Consider the following 21,854-nt stretch of genomic DNA (forward strand, 5'->3'; position numbering starts at 1 on the left):
AGAAAGAAAGAAAGAAAGAAAGAGGAGGGGAGGGGAGGGGAGGGGAGGGAAGAGGCCAGCCATGAGCATGTGGAGAGAGGGGGAAGGAAATGGGGAAGGGGGAGGGAGGAAGGGAGTGGGGAAGGGGGGAGGGGACAGGGAGCAAGAAGGAAAGAGCAAGGGAGCTATAATAATTTCTTAATATAGTTTCAGAAAAGCATTGGTTTTTCTTCATAAACTTATTTTCCATTTTTTCTTTATTATTTATTTTATTAGAACAGATTTTCATCATTCACTATATTCTGATTATAGTTTTCCCTTCCCCAACTCCTTCCAGATCCTTCCCTCTTCCTCCCCTACCTAAAAGCACACCCTTAGAAAAGTGACTCTCAGTACTCATCAACAAGAAGATAATGTAGGCTGGTGAGACAGCACAGCAGATAAAGAAAGGCACTTGCCACTGAGTCTGCTGACCTGAGTTCAATCCCTGGGACTCGCGTGACGGATAGGGAGAACTGGCTCTCCAAAGTAGTCCTAAGCACTTAGACACATACTGGGACATGCAGACACAATCTAAAAATTTAATGCAAAAGGCATTCCAATTAAAACAGGCAAAAGGGGCGGTTAAGAGCACTGACTCTGACTGCTCTTCCAGAGGTCATGAGTTCAAATCCCAGCAACCACAAGGCGACTCACATCCATCCATAATGAGAAACTAATAAAAAATAAATAAAAATAAGTAAATAAAAAAAACCTATGGGCCGGAGCGAGAGGGAGAAAGGAAGGGGGGTTGGAGGGAAGAGTTGAAAAAAAAAAAAAAACCAGGCAAAAGACTTAAACATATTAATACACACAAATGCAAACACGTATGACAAGTGATGACTTTAAAAGCTGCTTTCTATCACTGATCACTAGGAAAGCATGAATTAAAACCAGGATAGGACGCTCATAGAATGGCTAAAATTTTAAGGTAGTATTAGTAAGGGTTAGAAAAAGGAATTTGGCATGTAACGCTGGCAAGAAGTCAGGCATGGTTGTGCCAGCCTGGTCTTCAGAGCAAGTTCTAGGACAGCAGGGGCACACACTGAAACCCCTACTCGACAAACCAAAATAATAAAAATATCTTGGACGAGGGCTTAGGAAAATCCTACTGTATTCTCAGTCATAAGCTCTTGTCTTCCGACCCAGGCTACGTCTAATGCTTTGGTTATAACTTGGTACAGGTTAGTGGCTGTAAAAGCCAGACACGAGTGAAGGTACTGTCTTGTTTTGTGCTACTCTTACTTAAGGCAGTATTAATTGCAATTTTTACCCACAGCCTAATTATCTCTATTTTTGGCTGTTTCCTCAACCATTCATCTTCCCAGTACAATGTCCTAGGAAGGATGAGATCATGTTTAAAACAAACACAAACACGTATCAATGAACAATAGCAGGTTCTGTCCATGTACATTCAATTCAATCCCTTAGGTATCCTGCCCGAGCCCTGAGCAGACTCAAGTTTCTGCTTTGGATCACATCAAGAGTTTGGTGTCAATCAGCCTACCTGCCACTTAAGACTCTACAATGTGTTACATTTCAAATAATTTATGAAGTTTGTAATTAATGTGAATGAAGTCTCTCACTAGCTCACTGTTATTACCTAAAGCTGGGGTCCAAGGGTTGCTGAAAACTCAGGCTATCATGCTCAGTTGTCTAGTGTATGTAACTGAAATACCTTACATAATTCTTCTGATTAAATCAGTACCTTTCACAGTTGTTTACTAAGAATTGTTTTTTACTCTCTGGGCAATATAAATCCCAATTTCAAATAATGAAACTTCAATGTGAATCAGACAAGTAGCACTTTAAGTTGTAACCAGAATAAAAGTGATAAAACTGACTGTCTCATTCTCAAATTATATTGATTCTATATGAATAAATGTGTGCTATCATAATGGTAGATCACACACGACTCAGGAAAGTCAAAGTCGTCCAACTACTCAGTCTTCTAAATAGTAAACCTAGATGGCAGATTCAAGCAAACGACTAAGGGCAAAGGAACTTCTGTGCTAAATTAAAGAGCAACATGGTGATACCTACCAAAAATTAAAAATGCCATTCTTTTCTCATGCAGTTGGTTCATTCTTAGGAATTTACTCTATGTGCACAAAATATTTTATTAATATTCATTATAGGACTTTCTCACACAAAGATTAGAATCCCCTATAATATGGAGACTAGGAGGGGTAAAATGACTAAGGCCTTGTAGCCTAGTAACCTGAGCTGATTCCCAGATCTTACATAAAAGTGGAAGGAGAATCAACAATATAAAGACTAAATAACTTGCCATAGAATTTGTATGCTTAAGGGCATTAAAACAGTAATATTACTCCCTGAATTCAAGTTCTACTACTTTAAAGTTGTTAGTTATATTATTGAACACTTAACCATCACATGCATAATTTTCCTCATTTGATGAATGGGGATAAAAATAAGCATCTTCTTGGGTGCTGTAAGACTTCCATGAGTAATTATATCCCAAGTGTTACTAAAAGGCCTTGCCACTTGTAGGATAACCCCGTTAAGGGAAAGAGAGAGGCTCAGAACAGTATTCAAATGCACTACCATTATGGACAAATACATGGGGTGGGGCTAGTAACAGGCAAGGGAAATGTCAGAGATTGTAATTTCTACCATGTTTATACAGGTATTACCCACTTAATAAGAGTACTGCAGATTTTTGTACAATTTATAACACAGAACACATATACAGATACACATATACAGATACACACATACATATATATATACATAGAGAGAATATATATATATATATATATATATATATATGTAGAGAGAGAGAGAGAGAGAGAGAGAGAGAGAGAGAGAGAGAGAGAGAGAGGAGAGAAATATACAATCAAAATAAAATGGTAATAAAGAGGAAAAATAAAAGCAGCAGCATGAGATATAAAAACTGGCCTTTTAAGTATGTGACAAACTCAACTACAAACCATCTGCCATTTCCTATTATGGTTTGAAGCAATGCATCAACTTCTAATCTCAGAAAATAATTGAAATCAAGATGTGTGCAGTGGCATGTGTGCAGTGGCATGCATCTGCAAGCCCAGCAACTGGGAAGCTGATACAAGAGGGACTCAAGTTTGAGATGAGTCTGGGTTATACATCTAGACCCCATTTCAAGATAAATCAAGAATTAATTAATTGTAAAAAGTTTAAACTTTACTTTTTAAAATTTTAAGTCTTTTCATTTTTATTATGTATCTATGTGCCTGTGTGGGAGTATGCACATATATTTGGCAGGGCTGGTGAAGACCAGAAGAGAATGTTAGATTCTCTGACCTGGAGTTAGAGGTAGTCATAAGCCACCCAACATAGGTACTAGGAACGGAATACAGGCCCTCTACAGAAGCAGTACACGCTCCTAACCCTGATATATCTCTCTGACCAAATTCCCCAAACTTTGCTTTATTCGAAGTTTTCTTTTTTAAAATTTACTTATTTTATGTATGTGAGTACACTGTAGTTGTCTTCAGACACACCAGAAGAGGGCATCAGATCCCATTACAGATGGCTGTGAGACACCATGTGGTTGCTGGAAATTGAACTCAGGACCTCTGGAAGAGCAGTCAGTGCTCTGAATCGCTGAGCCATCTCTCCAACCCTATTTGAAGTTTTCTTAGAGAAAGTTAATCTTATAATCTGGTGAACAATAAGTGGACTTTTCTCACAATGATTATGTCATATGATTAAGTCAGGTGATAGAAAGTACACTTGTGTAATATGTTTTTACATTTCTAAGGCATAAAACATTTTGCAGCATTAAATACCAACAACGAAAAGAATATGTCAATTTGAGCCTTATCTGGTAGTATTTACCATTTTTTGGATATGTTTTCATGACAACTCCTCATTAGGTGTCCCATGATTATCACAAATAAAATTAAGAATTTATGGAGTTATCAGGATACTTTATTCACTTTCTTCTCCAATACCTAAGACAAAATATATTTCAAATATCTTAATGTCTAGTTACTTCAAATATTATTTTTCATCTTGTTAATTCTTCTTTAGCCTATCTGGCCTTCTGTTTCTTTTTAAAAATGTAAATTGTTTTGTTTTTTATTACTTTCAGAAAGTGTTCATTGTAAAATGGATAACCCGGAATGTTTATCTAGCCATTGTGAAGCACCCACTAAGCATCTGAGAATCATTCTTCCCTATGACTCACCGCACCTATGGACATGTGCAAACACGTATCGTACCTTACTGTGAAGACTCTCTACCTCTTTGACCTCTCTTTCTCTACTTCTTTCCTCTTTTCCAGTGTTAACAGGACACATAAAACTCATGTCTTACATATAGCTTTATAAAAATAGAATCTTATTATATACATTTCTCTATATTTTACCTTTATCATGTAAGGGACATACTGGAAATCCTCTCAGGATATATTTAGAAATCCTTCCAAGTTACCAGGAGAGATTCGACTCCTACTACTGAATGACTTTACATTTCAGAATATGACTGTGCCGTAATAAGCATAATACTTCGACTAATAGGTGTTCCCCTGTTCTCAGGATTTTAGCACTGTCACCATTGTGGCAATCAACATCCAAGTCAACATGTTCTTGCTTGCTTGCTGGTGATTTTATTTCATGGAGGCTGATGAAAGAATACATACACTTCTAATAGTAATACTGTTGCTTACTAAGCAAAACAAAACCAAGAAGGAACAATTCATTTCTCTATCAGCATTCATGTGAATCTCCACCCCCCTTTCACATATCCCTGCTAGCATGGTTTATCATTTAATTTTTACTAGCCAGAGACACAGTATTTCACTGTTACTATATCAATTGCTAGTAAGGTTATAGTTTTCACATTTGTTAAGCTAAATGTTAAATGTTAAGCTTTTTCTTCTGCGAACTTCTGAGCACATCCTTCTCTATGTATGGTCCTAATTGGTGAGCTTTTTACATTTTATAAGATTTCTTACAAATACTAACTCTTCACCTGTTAGATGTATTTCAAGTGTTTTCTTTTAAGCATTTGTTTCCATTTCTGCTACAAAATTATTTCTATGTAGTTTCAAAGACTTTTTCCTTCCCTTCCCTTTCCTAATTTAGAGGTATTCCTCCATGGTCTATCTATAAATAAAATTTAACTAATATTTTAAATATCTATTTACATTTAAGTTGTAGACAAATTGATTCAGTTATGTTTACCACATAAATGTACCTCCCTTCCACACTTAAGTCTCACTTTGTCATGATGGGAATTTCCTTATACATTCACATACACACATATTTACATATATATTTGAGACAGGCTCTTATGCACCCCAAGTTGACGCTGACATCAGCAGGGGATAACCTTGGATTTCGGACCTTGCCCCCACTTCCAGATCACAGGCATGTGGCACCATACATTCTTTAAGTGGTGCTGGGGACAAGTCAGAGCTTTGAGCAACCACTCAGCCTTTCACTTCTATTTCTTAGAGTTTCGTACTTATGTATTTAAGCCTAAGACATATACAAATAAATGAATTACTCTGTTATATGAGTAAGCCAAGGCATTTTATAAGGTGTTCATGTAGTTTTAAAATGAAAGAATTATTTCAATGTTTACATTTAGATCAGACTTAATAAACTTTAGCTGGACCTGGTGGCACAGGCCAGTGACATCATTACTTAGGAGGGTACAAGTTTCCTAGGTATGGAACATGTTCAAGGTCAGTCTGCACAACTTAGTGGAACCCTGTCTCAAGAAGTAAAATGAGATCAGATGTCAGATGTGTTGGGGTGTAACTTTAATTATACAGCAGATGCAGGTGGCCCTCTGAGAGTTCTAGGACAGCCATAGCTAAATCCTGAGACCCTGTCTCAAAAATGAAAATTTAATCAGAAAATAGCTATAATACACCATTAATAGCTAAATGTTATCACCACAGCAACTAAGTTTTTAATGCGCAGATAAAAATAAAGATCTGCTACTCTAAAGATATATTACCACACATTTATTTACCATATACTACATATATTATATACAGTGCTGTAAATCAAAGACTTTCCCTTTCAGGGAAAAAGAAAAAAAAAGGGAACGTGTGAAACGTAAATAATCTTCAGAAATTAAATAAAAGGCACTACTGATCACAGATTATTTATCAATACATATAAAAAATGAATGAAAATACACACTATCTCAGTTACTCTTATAGTGAACTGACATTAATATCAATTATTTCTTAGTAAACTATGTTGCTTACAGTATTTTTGTTATGGTTAAAGAAAAACATAAACTTGAAAAGCTATATTTCAAAATTATTTTATTTACTTATATTTCCCATTGCAAAAACACTAATCCTTGTGAATCACTAAAGAAGGAAAAAACTCTTACTCTAGTTCATGTCCATACTGTTTCTTATATTGACAAAACTTTAAGAGTGGAAAAATGGTTTCCTAAAAAAATGATTCCATATATTAATGATCATAAACATTAAAATATTTAATATAAAAGCCCAGTAAACTAGAAGCAAAATGAGGGAATTCTGCTGCTATCTCCCAGCCCCTACTATTGAGCAGGTTTGGAGTCTGGGAGTCAGCTATGGCGGCACTTGAGCCTGTAGTCCAGCTGCTTGGGAGGCTGAGGCAGACTGACCAGCCTTAGTCTGGTACTTTGAAAGCAGTGTGAGTTACAGCATGGCCAGTTTCAAAAAACACACCCAGAAAAGTTCTTTTGGTTCTATTCTTTCATTTCAAATTTTAGTCCATTCATTGTAACAGAAACCTTTTGTCGAAGAGGTTTGGTTTTGCTTTTGTCACTCTTGTAGGACACTGTATGTCTCTCCTAGAAGTTCAGGGTGTATGACTGAAGCACGTCAGTACAATTAGTAAGAACTTCTGTTGGTAGGGTGGCATATACCTGTAATTCCAGCACTTAGGATAGACAGGAGGATGACCATGATGAAGGTTAGCCTCTGCCTCCATTTAAAAAAAAAAAAAAAAAAAGCTTATAATGTGTGCACTAAACACTGTATGCCCATGATCTACTTTAATAATACCTATGGGCTAGATTTAAACAGAAAGAAACTTCATTTTAAGTGCCCAAGGTCAGACAGCTAATGACAGGGAAGGCTAAAACCTAATCCCAGGCCTCTGTGATTGGGATATCTACTCAGGTAAAGTTTGAATATACTAATTTACACTCACTGCTGTCTAGCTTTGAAACTACTCTCAAATAGATTACTTAAGATTCACAATACCCTTGGGAGGAAAGTTTCTAGGTATGAAGCCCTGAAGCTTCCAGCATTGGCTGCACTTAAACAGGCATATGACCAAGATGGAAAAGCTGAACCATAGGCCTTATCATTATCAATAAACACAACACACTCTAGAAACAAGTTGGTCATTGTACAAATAAAGTCCATACAAGGTTTATGAGTATTCTATTTAGTATTTGGAAAATTGGACTAAAAAGTTAATACTTAGTAAACAGCCTTTAAGGAACATAATTTGTAAGAATTAAAGTGATTTAATTCCCCTGTTAGTCATTCAATGCTTGTTCAATAAACAACCCATCAGGGACCTCAGTATTTTGTTTGCTTGAACATGGCCTCTTCCATCCACTTCAGCATCCTTGTGCAGAAGACACAGTAGAGATAGACGGTTCTTTAACTGCAGGGAAGTTTACTGAGGAATGCCCAAGCTATCAAAAATAGGGTATATGTAAAAGAAAGAAATACAAAACACTGGGTAGTAGCCTAAAGGACTGATCAGCTACCTTGGCCCAAAGGGGAAGGATATATTTTCACAGTGATGATACCCTGTAAAGACAGTGAAACTAAGGGAGACCTCAGAGTAAGAAATAAAGGGTGTTGGGAGCCCAACTCTTAAATTCTCTCTTTTGTCCCTCCTTCCCTGTCTATCTCTTCCCATCCCCATATTCCCCCTCCCCTATGAAACAAGGTCTCACTGTGTAGCCCTGGCAGACCTAGAACCCACTTTGTAGACCAGGTTGACCTTAAACTTAAAGAGCTCTGCCAGACCCATTGGGGAGATTAAAGGAGTGAGCCATCATACCTAGAACCACACAGAAATCTCATTAACTAATGTAGTGTCAGAAACACCTTCCAGTGCTCAAACCATCTGTGTGCATATACTGTCAAATTCTTCTTTAATATTTCATCTCTTTAGCTGTTTGGTCACTAATTCCTGGTGCTAATCTTCCAGATTTCATTAGAAGTTTAAGTTACTGAGTTCCCTAAAATGGAGCAATTAACTGTGAAGTAAAACTGCAGACTCATCCAGCCTCTTTCTTATGAACTTCTTTCTCCTCCACAAATACTCAGTGCTTTCAAACTGGTTTCCTCTAGCCCAGTTTGGTGCACCTGCACAGAACTGGTTTGGACTTTTAAAACACTTAGGAATTTTGTTTATTTGGTGGAATGTCACATGGGCATGAAAGCAGAGCCAATTTTTTTTTCTTGCCTTGAGAGATCAGGGAACCTCACTTTGGAGAAAAATGATGGATAAAATTATATTTCAGGCTAAGGAGATGACTCAGTCGTGAAAAGTGCATGTTTTGTTCAAGTATGAAAATCTGAGTTCAGCTTCCCAGGTAGGTGCTTTGTAAAAGTCAAATGTGGTACTGTCCCTTTAACCTCGGTGCTCAGGGCAAAAGACAGAAAGATCCCTGGGGTTTAATGGACAGCTAGGCTCCCAGAATCAGTGAGTCCAGGTTCAGTGAAAGAACCTACCTCAAAAAAGGGGGGCTGAGGTGAGGAGAGCAACAGAGGAAGGCACCTCTGGCTTCTAAGTGCAGGAACACAGACACAAACAAAAAGGTCAACCAACTGTGATGCCATCCATACCACAGAATGATTAGCAATGAAAAGAACGAACTCTTTAAGAATCTCTATTTATGCTTGTTATTATAAACATATCAATTCCTATTGTCTAGTCTGGATCGCAAGCACAAATGGTAATGTGGGCAACGCAAAATCATTTAGGCAATATTTTAGTAAAAAGTATCAAATAGGCCAGTCTTTCTATCTTGTTAAATCGTTATGAGTTTAAGGTTTTAGCTTTTAGCTCTCTTTAACAAAATAAGAAAATCTGGAAGGGGGGGGAAAGGACCAATCATTGTAAGATAATCTTTTTTCCTATTTTTTTTTTCTTTCTAGTATGAGGGTTGGACCCAGTACGCCAAGCTTGCATGGAAGCAAGAACCATATCCCCGAGCCTCCAGCGGAGTTTAAAACAGATTCCTCAATTACATTGCATAGAACTAAGATTTAACTGAAAAATCTTATTTCCCATAAGAAAATGTATCATTTGGGTTATAAAAGTCAAATCTGAGATTTTGTAAGGCCTTTGGCTTCAAAACAAGGAACTTTCTAAGTTTGTAGCACAAATAAAAGAGTTTAGCCCCAAACTGAAGAACATTCCTTCAGTCAAGTGTATTGTTTGAGGTTTAAACATTGGCTACTACGGTGCACATAAAATGGAGTACAAAGGGTTGGGTAACCCTAGGCAAAACCATTTCTGTATTTTCAAAAAATATTATGCACTCAAGTCTGAGAAGGGTCACTTGAATTTTTTAAACAAATGTAAAAGCGAATTAAGAACACAAGCATTGCTTCACAAATTTTAAACTGACTGGGAAGGGCAATTATGTAGGACTTAAATGTCAAAAAGGAATGACCCACAGGCAGAAAACATGAAGTCAGTAATGTCTAGACTCGATCTTCTAGTCTTTAAACTATACACAAATGGATTTGGATTAATTATGTTTTCAGCCTGATCAGTTTCCGAGGAATTACTTCCCCTTCGGGAAAAACCTCCCATAAGCTAGGCTGGGTCTCCAGTCCAACAAGGCAACACCATCTTTCATCACCTTCCCAATCAACTGAGACTGTCGCATTACCAACACCCTGTTCTGAGGATAGTACAACCACCTTCTCTCCGAAGAAAAAGGTATAAGGCCCGCTCTTACACTTCCAGTCTCATCTGAACACTCCCTGAACCTCTGCAAGGATGTCCGCCAAAACCCTTAGAATCACTGAGAACGCACATTTGTGGGGAAGCCCTTCAGTGTGACTCTGCAGTGAGGGCCATATCAGTGACATCCCCTCCCAAGCCTGTCTCACCGGAGACGCCTCTGCCTCCCGGGGTTTTCCTACCACCCGGATCACCTGAGCCATGGCCTTTCCTAAGGAAGGAGCTTAGGGGGAATGGGACCCGTCGGTTGTTGCAGACCCCCCAAGAAATGGCTAAAACAATCCTACCACCTGAATCAGTCCCAAAGGCTCCAAATAGGGAACCATAATGGCCGCACTCGCTCTCAAGACAGGGAAAAGGTGGGTATCCTAATCCCTCGTCAATGGACTACGGTGATGGTGAAGGGCCGGGGGTCCAGCAGAAACGAGCTCCTCGCCCATGCAGGAGGACAACCGGGAGCCCCAAGCATCCGCAGGCCGCGCGGATCACACACCCTATCTGCTCTCACCCCGTCAATCGTCCCCACCAGCCACGAGTTACCTGTAGCACCTCACCTGCCCGGGCTCGTAAAGCAGAATCTGTACCTAGACGGGACCCAGAGGCTCTGTCACTGAGAGAGGGGAAGTCTTCAGCTGCAGGAGGCGGGCCAGTCCTAGCTAGTCATGTGACCTCAAGCCCCACCCCGCCTCCCCTCCCCAGGCACGCCGCGTCTCGCAGGCTTGAATCTTTGCGGGCCGCCTGGACGTGAATGGTTCCGCGACTCAGGAAAAGCGTTAGTTTCTTTTTTTCCACAATGCCGGGGGTTACATAAACTACAGTACAGAAGACGAGGATGGCAAGGGTTAAAGTGCATTGCTAAGGAAGTGACGCTAAGTCACGCTCTAGGGACCGGAAGTGGCCATGAGTCCCGCCTCTAAGGCCCCAGTAAAACCCTGGGCTGGAAGACGTAAGCCTATCACGTGATTTCAAAAAAAAAAAAAAAAAGAGAAAAACCTGAGGTTTGCCTGCTGGAGGATCGCCAAATTATCCGGACCCATCGTTACCTTTTGAATTTAAAACACATTTACTGCAAGTTCCCACGGGCTTGCTTACATTGAGAAGAATCCGTTTTACAAAACCCTACTAGGCCGCAAGAGGGTTTGGAGGTCACTGGAGAGCTAGACAGGAATCGGGGCGGGGGGCGGGAAAGGCTGATCGTGCTGGTTTGAAAGCGAGGGAAGGGTGGAAAGATCCGGCTTTTGCCGCCGAAGCCTACCCAGCCGGCTCCCCGGGAGAGTGTCGCAAAGGGTGGGCGGAGCTAGCGGGCCGTGGGCCGGGCCCTGGAGAGCGGGGGGCGGGGAGTCCTGGCGGCGCCGAGCACTGCGGCTGCGCGCGACGCGGCGGCCGCGCCGGCGCGCTGAGGGAGCGGGGTGAAAGGTCAGAGCGCGGCGGCGGGTCTGGCTGGCGGCAGCTGCGGGCGGGAGCGGAGTGTCCCGAGTGCACGTGTGGAGGAGCGGCGGCGGCGACAGACTTCCCCGCGTCTCCCCGAGCCTCAGGGCCTGGCTTGCCTTTCGCGGCCTCCTGGGCTTCTCAGCCAAGAGGCCGGCGTGTGGGGTTGAGTGGCCTGAGCTCAGGGCGCGGGCGGAGAGCTCCGGGCGACGAGGACGACGGCGTTGGCGGCGGCGGCTGGAACGACGGCCTCAGCAGACGGGGAAGATGAAAGGGTGAGGAAGGGCAGCTGGCGGGGAGGACACCCCGGCGGGCCCAGGAGAGGGGCGTGGGTCGGTGGGCAGGGAGAGCGCTTCGGGGAAGAGACGCGCGCGAAGCCCAGGCGGAGGGACATGGCCGGGCTTCCCCGGTCCCGCGGCTGCCGGAGGGGGGCGGAGGCTAGGCCGGCTGTTGGCGGGCTGAAGGGCCGGCGGAGGCCAGGGCGCGAGTCCACGCTTTCACGCGTGTGCACGGCCCGAGAGCGCGGGGAGGAGGTGTGAGGCGCCCGGGGCCTCTTCCCGGGAGCGCACCGCCGAGCCACCTCAGGTGCTCCTCCAAATCCGGGAGCCGCGCTGTGGCCGCAGGCTTTGACACGTTGCGGTTTTGCTTCAGGCTTGTGGGCCGTGCAGAACCTTCTGGAGGGAAAAGGAATTGGAATAAAGAGCACGGGGGATGAGTGCTAGGAGCTAGTGACTCAACGGACTTGGGTTGGGTCAGAGCGAGTGGAGGAGGGCGGGGAGGGGAGGGGGAATGAACTCGAGCGGTGTAGACTTTGGGGTGCCAAAATGTTTAAGGAAGTAGCCATGGATCAGTAGGTGGAGCTATTGCTTCAGTGGTGTGTGTGTGTGTGTGTGTGTGTGTGTGTGTGTTCCCCCCCCCCCCAGTGCTAACAGGAGCTGCTTTTTTGCTCGTCGTTAGCAAAGTTGAGGTTTAATCTTTCAAATCTTCCGTAACGTTAGAAGTTATTTTGGTTTAACTGTCCCCGTTTGATAGGAATTATTTCCATTGATTTATATACTGTTACAGTATTTAGCGTCGCGAGTTTTGGAGGTTGCCTTTACAGTCTTTGGGGGGGGAAGAAAGCTTAAACATATTAAACAGTCTTTTCTTTCTAAGTCAGCTGAAAATTATAACTACAGTTTCAGTTAGTTGTTTATTCAGCATCGTTTTATGGAGAGCGAAATAAATCGTTTCTCCAAACGAGCTCGTTCTGTGTAAAATGAAGGTCCCATACCTCTGAAATGATTCTGAGAAAGTTTTGATTTTTAAATCTAAATAGAAAACATTTTTTCTAAGCTCTGGTTTGCTTTAAACGTTAGTTTTTCATTCAGTGTTTTGTTTGGTTTTTTTGTTTGTTTGTTTGGCACTTTTTGGGATGTTTGCTCCACCTGAGCCACGATCCAGGATACTTGGTAATTTTTAAAAATATGATCCAGTTATCTTTAGGAAGTTTTCTTTTTCTAGTAGAGTACGACTTTGATGCTGTCATTTTTTCCTACTCATTGCTACACACTCAGAACATACTTGTCATGTTCTGTTACAGTAAAAGCAATGAAGATAACAAGACTAAGAAATTATTCCGGATGTTTAGGTTAAAAAATCTTGGGTCTAGTTCAGTTTAAGTGTAGGATTAATCTTTCTGATACTTGACAATAGAAATGGAACCACACCGTGGTGCTGTTGGCAGTCTATTGGAACTTTTATCTAGTGTACTCTTAAAGCAATTCTACTTTATTAACTAACTGGAGTTCTTGGAATTGAAACAAAGTATTCGGTGCTCTGCCAGTACTCTACCACTGAGCTACGTCCCCAGCACTTTATTTTGAGCTAGAGTCTCACTAAGTTGCTCAGGCTGACGCTGAACTTGGCAACAATCTTCTTGCCTCCCTCAGCCTTTTGAGTTGCTGGTATTACCGGCTTGAGCCACCAGCACCAGCTGGTTCTTTTTATTTAAATAGATATTTAAGTGTAACACGATGGAGGCAGATGCCTAGAAATGCGTTACTGGGCAAACTTGGAATTGTTGAGTCCATATTTTAGGCCAGTAGTTAAGCTCAAAATTAAGACTCCTAAAGTAAATTTTTTATTTTTTAGGATTGAGGGTTTGGGATTGGGTTCTGGACTAAACAAATTTCCAGATGATTTCACAGGTATATTTGATTTTTCCCTAACTAACTCCCAATAAGCATGGGACTTAAAATTTTCCTTTCCTTCCTTTTAAGATACTAAAGAAATGAAATCAGGGTGTAGTGCAGTTTGTTTTGTTGTTTTGTTTTATTAAGATGTTAATGTCCTTGAGATACAGAACTTGTGTAAATGTCTTCTGTGTGTTCAGTCTCCTGACTCTTCATTGGAAAGACTATTCCATGAATTTCCTTTGAAATTTTATTTGCTAAATTTTTATTGTATGTTGAGCTTACCAAACATAGTTAAATAGATGAATCTGAAGTTTAGAAAATTGAAACACCCTCCCACACCAATTTAATCTATGATTTAAATTTTGGGCATTGAAACTTTTTAAGCTTACTTTAAAAAATGTTTTTATTTCATATTTTTTACTTTAGTATTCTTATTAGTAATTGCAGCAGGATATCCAGTTGTAAATTATGTATTTTCCTTATCTCCATAGTAGATAAATTTGCAGTTAATAACTACTGTATTTTTATGTACATATCTAGAAAAATGAGAACTACATTATTAGACTATTTGCTCTTTCAACTGAGGCTTGTTTTTATGAACCAAGGACATGGCTTGAATTTGTGGTTGGTAAGCTGATTACTTTTTATCTGTTATTCCTCTCTGGGGATGATGATATTCAGTATGCCACAAACAGCAATGACTGTCAGTGTAATTAGTTGTCAATGTTATAGAAAATAAAACTAAATCCACTTATCCTTCAATTATAATAAAGAGGTACAAATTAGTTCTAATAAAAATGCCTTTAAATAAAATATGAATGCTAAGTGGACCAAAGTAAAGATGAAAAGGTAGGTAGGAATAAATACAGAGCAAAATGGTCACCGGTTGAAACTTGGCCAAATGGGGAACGTAAGATTCTATAGTTATAAATGAAGCTTTGTTGACAAATACAGAATAGTCCTTATAGCATTATTATGTATATTGGGAACAGGCCCAGGAAGTGGTCTGTGTCTTTATCTAGGTGTTGGTTACATAGAAAATAGAAAACAACATTTGTATCTGTGTCTCTTCTCAATCAAGGGGGGGGTGGGTCCCCAAACCTTCAGATCCATCCATCTCCTTTGCCCTTACTGTTTGCTACTGAGCCTGGATACAAAGTGTATCTTGTATACCAGTAAAACTTTTTGTAGAACCTGATTAGCAGCAGGTCATATTTTGCTTTTTGTGCAAACCAGAAATTTGTTGTCTGTTGAGATACCAATTTATTTATTTATTTTTCCCTGAGGCAGGGTTTCTCTGTAGCCCTGGCTGTCCTGGAACTCACTCTGTAGACCAGGCTGGCCTTGAACTCAGAAATCCGCCTGCTTCTGCCTCCCAAGTGCTGGGATTATTAAAGGCGTGCACTACCACTACCCAGCCAAATACCAAATTTTAACAAATACTTTGTGATGCCTCCCATGATTTTTTTAAAAAGTGTATCTTCTACTTGAAGAAGTATCCATCCACATTGGTGCGTGCCAGGTTGTTACTATAGTGATTTCTTCTTTCCCAAAATGGTGGACAACTTTTAATAAAGCTGCAGCCAATCAATCAATCAATAAATAAATGAATAGGGGTTTCTGTGAGTATCAGGATTAAATTCAGTTGGTATTATGCTTGCCTAGCATGCATTAAACCCCAACACTGAATAACTGGATATGGTGGTACACTGTTTTCCCAGCACTGGGTAGATAAAGGTCAAAGTATCAAGTTCAAGGTTACATAGTAAGTTTAATGCCAGCTTGGAATACATGGGGCACTGTTAACTATAGTTTCAACTTAATGGGTTTTGAGGTGGCATCTCTTTTCAGTTATTCAAATAATTTTTCTTTATCTTTGTTTTAAACCTAGCCTGCAGTTGCCAGTATAATACTGCTAGAAGCTTGTAGAACAGTTTTTATTTTAAAAATGGATTGTAGTTTAAAGCTGCAGAATTGTAACATGGTAGTACTATCACCCAGCCTTTCTTTGCCCCACCCCCACCCCTCTGCTACTCAGTATTTATCACCACCCTGGTTCACCCAGCACTTGGGAGGCAGAGGCAGAGGCAGAGGCAGGCGGATCTATGATTTTTTTCAGGACAGCCCAGGCTACACAGTGAAGCCCTGTCTCAATAAACAAACAAAACCCAAACAAATCTCAGTGTCTAGCTTACTAGCAGAGTGTGTCTTCTCTGGTGCAATAATGGAATGCCAGGCACAGTTGGCCATGAGCAGTTTAAGTACTCTTGTACACCTAAGTAAATTTTAAAGTTTAGTTCAATTTTTTAAAAAAGATTTTTATGTGTATGGATGTTTTGCCTGCATTTATTTCTATATGTTATGTGTGCCTGATTTATAGAGGCCAGAAGAGGATGTTGAGGCAGAAGTTCTAAACAACTGAGCCACATGTGAGAGCCAAGAATCTAACCCAGGTCCTTTGGAAGAGTGTTCTTAACTGCTGAGCCATCATTTAAATTAAAATTTAAATGTCAGTTTTTTGACATTTTTAAAGGATTTTTGACACAAATTGGATATATAGGTCAGTAAGTTTTATTAAAAGTTAATATATGTAAAATTTCCCAGGAATATAAGCATCTGAATTGAAGTATGCTGTAAATAAAAAGGGGGGGTCTTAAAGATTTAGCATGAGTCTGGCATGGTAGTATATACCCGTAATCCCATTACTAAGGAGATGAGAGTTAAATACGTGGTTTTATTATATTTCTTTTGGACATTACTATACCAGGGCCTTAAAGAACAAAGTTGTGTAAAAATATGTTTTAGAATGTAATTCCCAGGTGGTAGGTATTCCTAAATGTTTCAACTTGTGGGCCACATTTAACTTGTCTGTTTATATCTCTGTATTAAAAGATTCTGAGACTGCTCCTAGGTTTTGATGAGAAACTCTTGTTTCCAATTACTTCATCTACTGTGGTTGAAGAACATAGCTGGAAATGTGTGTATTTGCATTTCCTGAGCTATGTTCCTGAGTCTGCTTCCATTATTCCTCATGTTGGTTCTTGTTTTGTTTTTGTTTTTTCAAGACAGGGTGTCTCTGTAGCTCTGGCTGTTCTGGAACTCACTACATAGATCAGGCTGGCCTTGATCACAGAGATCTACCTGCCTCTGCCTCTCGAGTGCTGGGATTAAAAGCATGACTTACTTTAAATATATATATTTACATTTACATGTTTACATTTGTTTCCATTACTGTTCTTTACATGTTCTTAAGGGAAAAGTTTGTTTTACTTTTAAGTGCTATAGCAAATGGTTACAAAATTTTCTGATATATATAGTCCAAAAGGAGTAAATTGTATATATAGTTCTTAAACATATGATTAATATTAATATATAATGTTAATATATGTAATGTATATTATGCAGTGCTAAGGTGTTTGATTTGATTTGTAAGACTATGTACAACTGGGATTTTTGTTGTTTTGAGATTTTGTAGCCTAGGCTGGACTTGATCTTGATCTTCTTCAGGATCTCTACCTCTAAGTACTAGAATTACTGATGTGCCTACTATACTCTAATCCTGCTGAAGGATTTTTAAACAGAACAGAAATCAAACTTTTTAAAGTCCTGATTTTTTTTTTTATTGTGATGACATTCTCTCCTTGGCTCATTACCTCCTTCCATTAATTATATTTTCAGAATTCAAGCTGAAACAATGGTTTGAGCTGTCCTGCAAAAGGAAAAGTATGGGAATCATAACATTAAAGAAATAGATTTAATAAGTATTAAAATAGGACATAAAATTAAAGAAATGAATTTATTAGGTATTAAAATAGGACATAAAGTATAGGTTTCTATCTGGCAGAAGAGGTTACTCATCTCTATGATCATATTAAAGGGTCAGGGACAAGATAAACCCTTCATAGGCATGGCTCCAAGTACCTACTTTCTCTACTTAGGCCTAGCTTCTAGCCACCTGTTCAGTGTGAATCTATTAATGAAGTTAGAATCCCTGTGGTCCAGTACCTTTCAGTAACTTGGGGACAACTCTTGAACATATTCAGTCATGACACATAAATTATACCTCAAAACTAATTTTCTATATTGGCTGAATTGAGCTATAATTGAATAAATGAAGCTATTCATGAAAGTAGAGAAAAGAGATAATCTCCAATGGGTACAAGCTAGGGATCTGATTAAACCACCTAAGATGTGCAGCCCCAAGGAGTATCCAATCCAAAATGCCAGCAGTTACAAGATTAAGTGGCCTTACTTTAAAATCTAGATGAGAAGCCCAAACCTTTCCACTGATTCTTGGATTTACTGACAATACTGTCTTACATTTTGGAGTTTGGTAGAGAAGATAAGTGTAAAAGTGGATGCCTAATAGGGCTTGTCGGTCCACTTTGGAAGAGGATTGGTAGTTCAGGGTCATGCTCAGCTGCATAAAACAAGTTCCAGGCCAGCCTGGGCTACAAGAGGCACTGTCTTTAAAGTTTAAAGGAATTGGGAGAGGGGAGAACAGACATACATAGTAACAGAAATCTCAGTAATAGAAAAAGAAAAGCCTTTTGAGCAGTTAGTATATTCAAGCCATGTTTTTGACCTTTCATGTCATTTACTGAAAGTCAGGGTTAGATTAAGTCCTATTAATCAGGAAGAGGAGAGATCTATTTTAATATCTTGAAATTTTTTACTGACCGTAGTCATATTTTGACCTCTGCTAAAATATCCTTTGAGTTTGATGTAGATGCACCCTTATGGGGAATGTATCCCTCGCTTTAACCTTAAGGAATGCTGGTGATTTCCTCCGAGGGAATATGATAGAGTGGATCTCTCACTATATTGAAAGTTCCTAGAAATGCCCAAGTCTACTTTTATTTGTAAATGTTTTCTACAAGCACATTCTCTGTTGGAGCTTTGATTTAATCTCTATAGAGAAGTGGGATGGGCTCAGAGGTTTCTATGGCACCTTCAACAAAAAATACTGAACAAAATCAGATTAACTAGTTACAATTTTGTTCTAAGATAGGTTGTAGCCATTGAATAAATAAGGGGGTATCGGGAGTTTCTCTGCATTTATTTTTGCTGTTATAAGTAAGTCAGACCTGGGGGGGTCTGTCATTTTTGTGGAGTCATATCTCCATCTTGTGGCCCCTCAGAATATTGCCACTAAATTTGTTTTAAATTTTTGAGCATAATTGCATAATCTTAATAACTTGATATATTTGGGTGTTTTCTACAGTTTGATCTCTCTAAAACTCACCCTGAAAACTGAATTCCCATGTAAAGAGTATTGAGAAATGTGAATGGTAAGTGGTTAGGTTATGGGGCTCTGTGCTTCTGAATAAATTGAAACCTTTGTTACTGTTACAGAGTCTGTTATAAAAAAGAAGAGCGGAGACCTTTTCCTCCCTATTCTTAAATCATGTGGTGACTGTTAATATAACAAGACCACCAGCCAGATGTGATCCTTCAGTCTTGCATTTCTCTCTAGAACTGTGAGCTACATAAACTTTCAGTTATAAGTTTGCTCGCCCTGTGATGTCCTATTGCAACAGCAGACAGTGACCCAAAAGAGTGCTTATTATCTAATGGATGCATAATTTTTACAACGTGGTTTACAAGAGCTGGGCTGGGCAATGAATTTTTAATGCAAAGCTAGGGAGACTTGACACAGGCTGATGAATGATCCCTGGAGCCATACTGCCCTAAAGACTATATGCATTTTTGTATTTTCTGTTTAATTTTATTGCGATCCCTAGTCTAGTAATTCTTATATGAAAATGACTTGGGGTTTGATTACTATAGATTTAAAAAATCAGAAAACAATGTCACATTATTTAGTTACTTCAGCTAAGAACAGTTTTGTCCTAATTGCTGTCATTGGCCTTCTGTAATCAGGGTTGTAAACTTGAGTGCCAGGAGGGACGAGATAGATGAGTATATCACGAGTCTTCTCATGTTATTTAAGTTGGCAGCCACTTAACTTAAAAGGAACAAGGGGTGGGTCAAATACTCTGGTCACTTGTCTGACTTAAGTTTTAGGCCAACAATATAGGGTTCTTGCTCTTTTACTTCTGAAATTCATATGCTCCTTTTAGTTTTTGTTTTGCTTGTCTTTGTGACCCTGGCTGTCCTGGAACTCACTCTGTAGAGCAGGCTGGCCTCGAACTCACTCTGCCTCCTGGTTCTGGGATTAAAGGAGTGAGACACCACCACTACTCCTGTAGTATTTCTATAGCGTGTTGGAAGTAACAATTCTCAAAAGTAGTCTGTTACATTATCATTTTATGTAAAAAGTCTTGAAGTACATTCTCTCTACCACTTTTTGTTTGTTTTGACTCATTTAACACCAGCATTGCTTTAAGTCGCATTTGGTAATACTTAAGCACACAAAGATCTTTTAAGGTCATTATTTCCTTAAAAGTGACACTAATGAAAGAAAACATTAGAATGAAGGCTCAGTGGAATCACCTTGGATTAATTTCTCTCACAAATATCTATATCAGGTATACATACATATAATATGTATTTGTTGTACAGATTTGCACCAAAAGCAGACTTAACAATTGGAGGACTTGATATAGTTGAAGGTTGAAATGTTAAGATCTGAAGGTTTTTGTTTACAAAAGTAAGATATGTATATGTGAACACATTTCTGTTTTTCTACAATGTCAGAATTTATTAACATTGAATTCACAAGGTTTAATGATTTCAGTGGCAATTTGCCAAGTAGTCTGGTTAAAGTGAACGCAAAAGGCTTTTCGTTGTTGGTTTGATTTTTGAGATGGTTTTTCTATATAGCTTTGGCTGTCCTGGAATGGCTATGTAGACCATAATGAACTAGACCTCAGAATTCCTCTTTGCCTCTGCCTCCCAAGAGTTGGAATTAAAGGTGTGTGCCTCCATGTCTGACAGATGTAAGATCTATAATTCACATCTAAATTGTTAGTATAGACTTATCACATAGCAAATATGTTTACATATGTATATATGTGTATATATGTGGTTTGTACAATGAGTACAAGTTAGAGAGGCTACAACAAAAGTTCAGGTTTCAGAAGTGAGCTAAGCATCTGTATTGATAATAGCAAAACAAACCAGGGAATTGTTTCTGGGGTTCAGCTTTAAGAGTTCAGCTTCGAGATGGAAAACTGAATATGGTCTGAGCACAGGAAATGTGAAAAGGTGGACAGAAACCAAAGCTCCAGGGACAATCTGAAGTCCTTTGACTATTGGTCCTTTATACACATACAAAAGTTGGGGGGAGGTATATAAGGTGATAGGTTAAAATGGGCTGTGACATCACAGTGTTTGTTGGGTGTCCATAACTTTATGGTGCTAAAAGGAGGAGATTATACCCAGTTTGGGGGTTTTGTTTGTTTGTTTGTTTTGGTGTGTCTAATCATCCTAAGTCATGTATCCACATTTCCCTATAATCTCAATATATCTCAATAATTTATAGGAAGACTACCTTTCTACTCCTAGGAACAACTCAATAGTTTGTGCTGGTTAGGTAGTGACTGACAGGTAAAGTTTGGTTTCTCCTAGGAGCCACAGTCCTCCTTTTCTCTTAATGGAACTCCTCAGGGCAAGACAGCCTGGAAAAGCAGTTTCACACAATATAGTCTCTTAGAGCAGAGCATGCCTGATCAGAACTGTACTGCTTCTTTTTTACTTGGTGTTTCAAACAGTAAAAACAGTGTAAATGAACCATTGTCTTGCTCTAAAGAGTTGGATCAATTCTAAGTCAGTAAAAATTGTTCTCGGGGGTATAGAAAACCATGGAGTCCCATAATGCATTGTTGGTGGGAGTATAAATGGTGTAAACCTTGGGAGACAACCTACTGTTAATTTTGTATTATCAATTTAACAGTGACTTCAGACTTCATGGCTTAAAAGTAACACAATTATACCTCTTAGATTCAAATACTCAAAAATGCTTTTCATTGAATTAAAATCAAGATTTTGGTTGGAAAGGTAATTTGCATAGTAGCCACCAAAGAGTCATGCTTACATAGAATTTCAGCATGTTTCCTTATTTAGATATAGGGTCTTGGAAGATGAAATTTTAAGAAGAGGTCATTTGGATTAGAGTTGATCCTAAATCATATGACTGGTGTTTGAGAGAACAAGTGCAGCAGGAAACTTATGGTTAGGAGATTATAAAGTTTAGATTGTCTCAGGCCAAGAAATGCCTGTACTGTCACAAGCTAAAATAGGTAAGGAAGGATTCTTTCCTAGAGCCAAGAGGCTATGAGCTTGTGGAAAGTATTCTCAGATTTCT

At 39.4% G+C, this 21,854-nt stretch overlaps 2 protein-coding genes across 5 annotated transcripts in view; one reads left to right on the forward strand and one right to left on the reverse strand.

Annotated features, from left to right (window-relative positions):
- Atp6v1a (ATPase H+ transporting V1 subunit A) overlaps positions 1–11,237 on the reverse strand; it is a 51,055-nt gene extending 39,818 nt beyond the window's left edge. Inside the window, exon 1 of one of the 3 annotated variants that reach the window (XM_029544427.1) lies at positions 11,073–11,237. The gene's annotated coding sequence lies outside the window, so the exon portion shown is untranslated. Of the gene's footprint in view, positions 1–10,520; positions 10,815–11,072 lie in introns of those variants that run through there. The other 2 variants (XM_029544425.1, XM_029544426.1) reach the window with 2 other exon arrangements.
- A 114-nt stretch (positions 11,238–11,351) lies between these two features.
- Naa50 (N(alpha)-acetyltransferase 50, NatE catalytic subunit) overlaps positions 11,352–21,854 on the forward strand; it is a 17,427-nt gene continuing 6,924 nt past the window's right edge. The window contains exon 1 of one of the 2 annotated variants that reach the window (XM_021209288.1): positions 11,352–11,683. In XM_021209288.1, coding sequence (XP_021064947.1) covers positions 11,676–11,683 — 8 coding nt within the window. In that variant the 5' untranslated portion in view covers positions 11,352–11,675. The remainder of the gene's footprint in view (positions 11,684–21,854) is intronic. The other variant, XM_021209289.1, reaches the window with a different exon arrangement.

Source organism: Mus pahari, chromosome 12 (genome assembly GCF_900095145.1).
Source record: "Mus pahari chromosome 12, PAHARI_EIJ_v1.1, whole genome shotgun sequence".
Taxonomy (NCBI): Eukaryota; Metazoa; Chordata; class Mammalia; order Rodentia; family Muridae; genus Mus; species Mus pahari.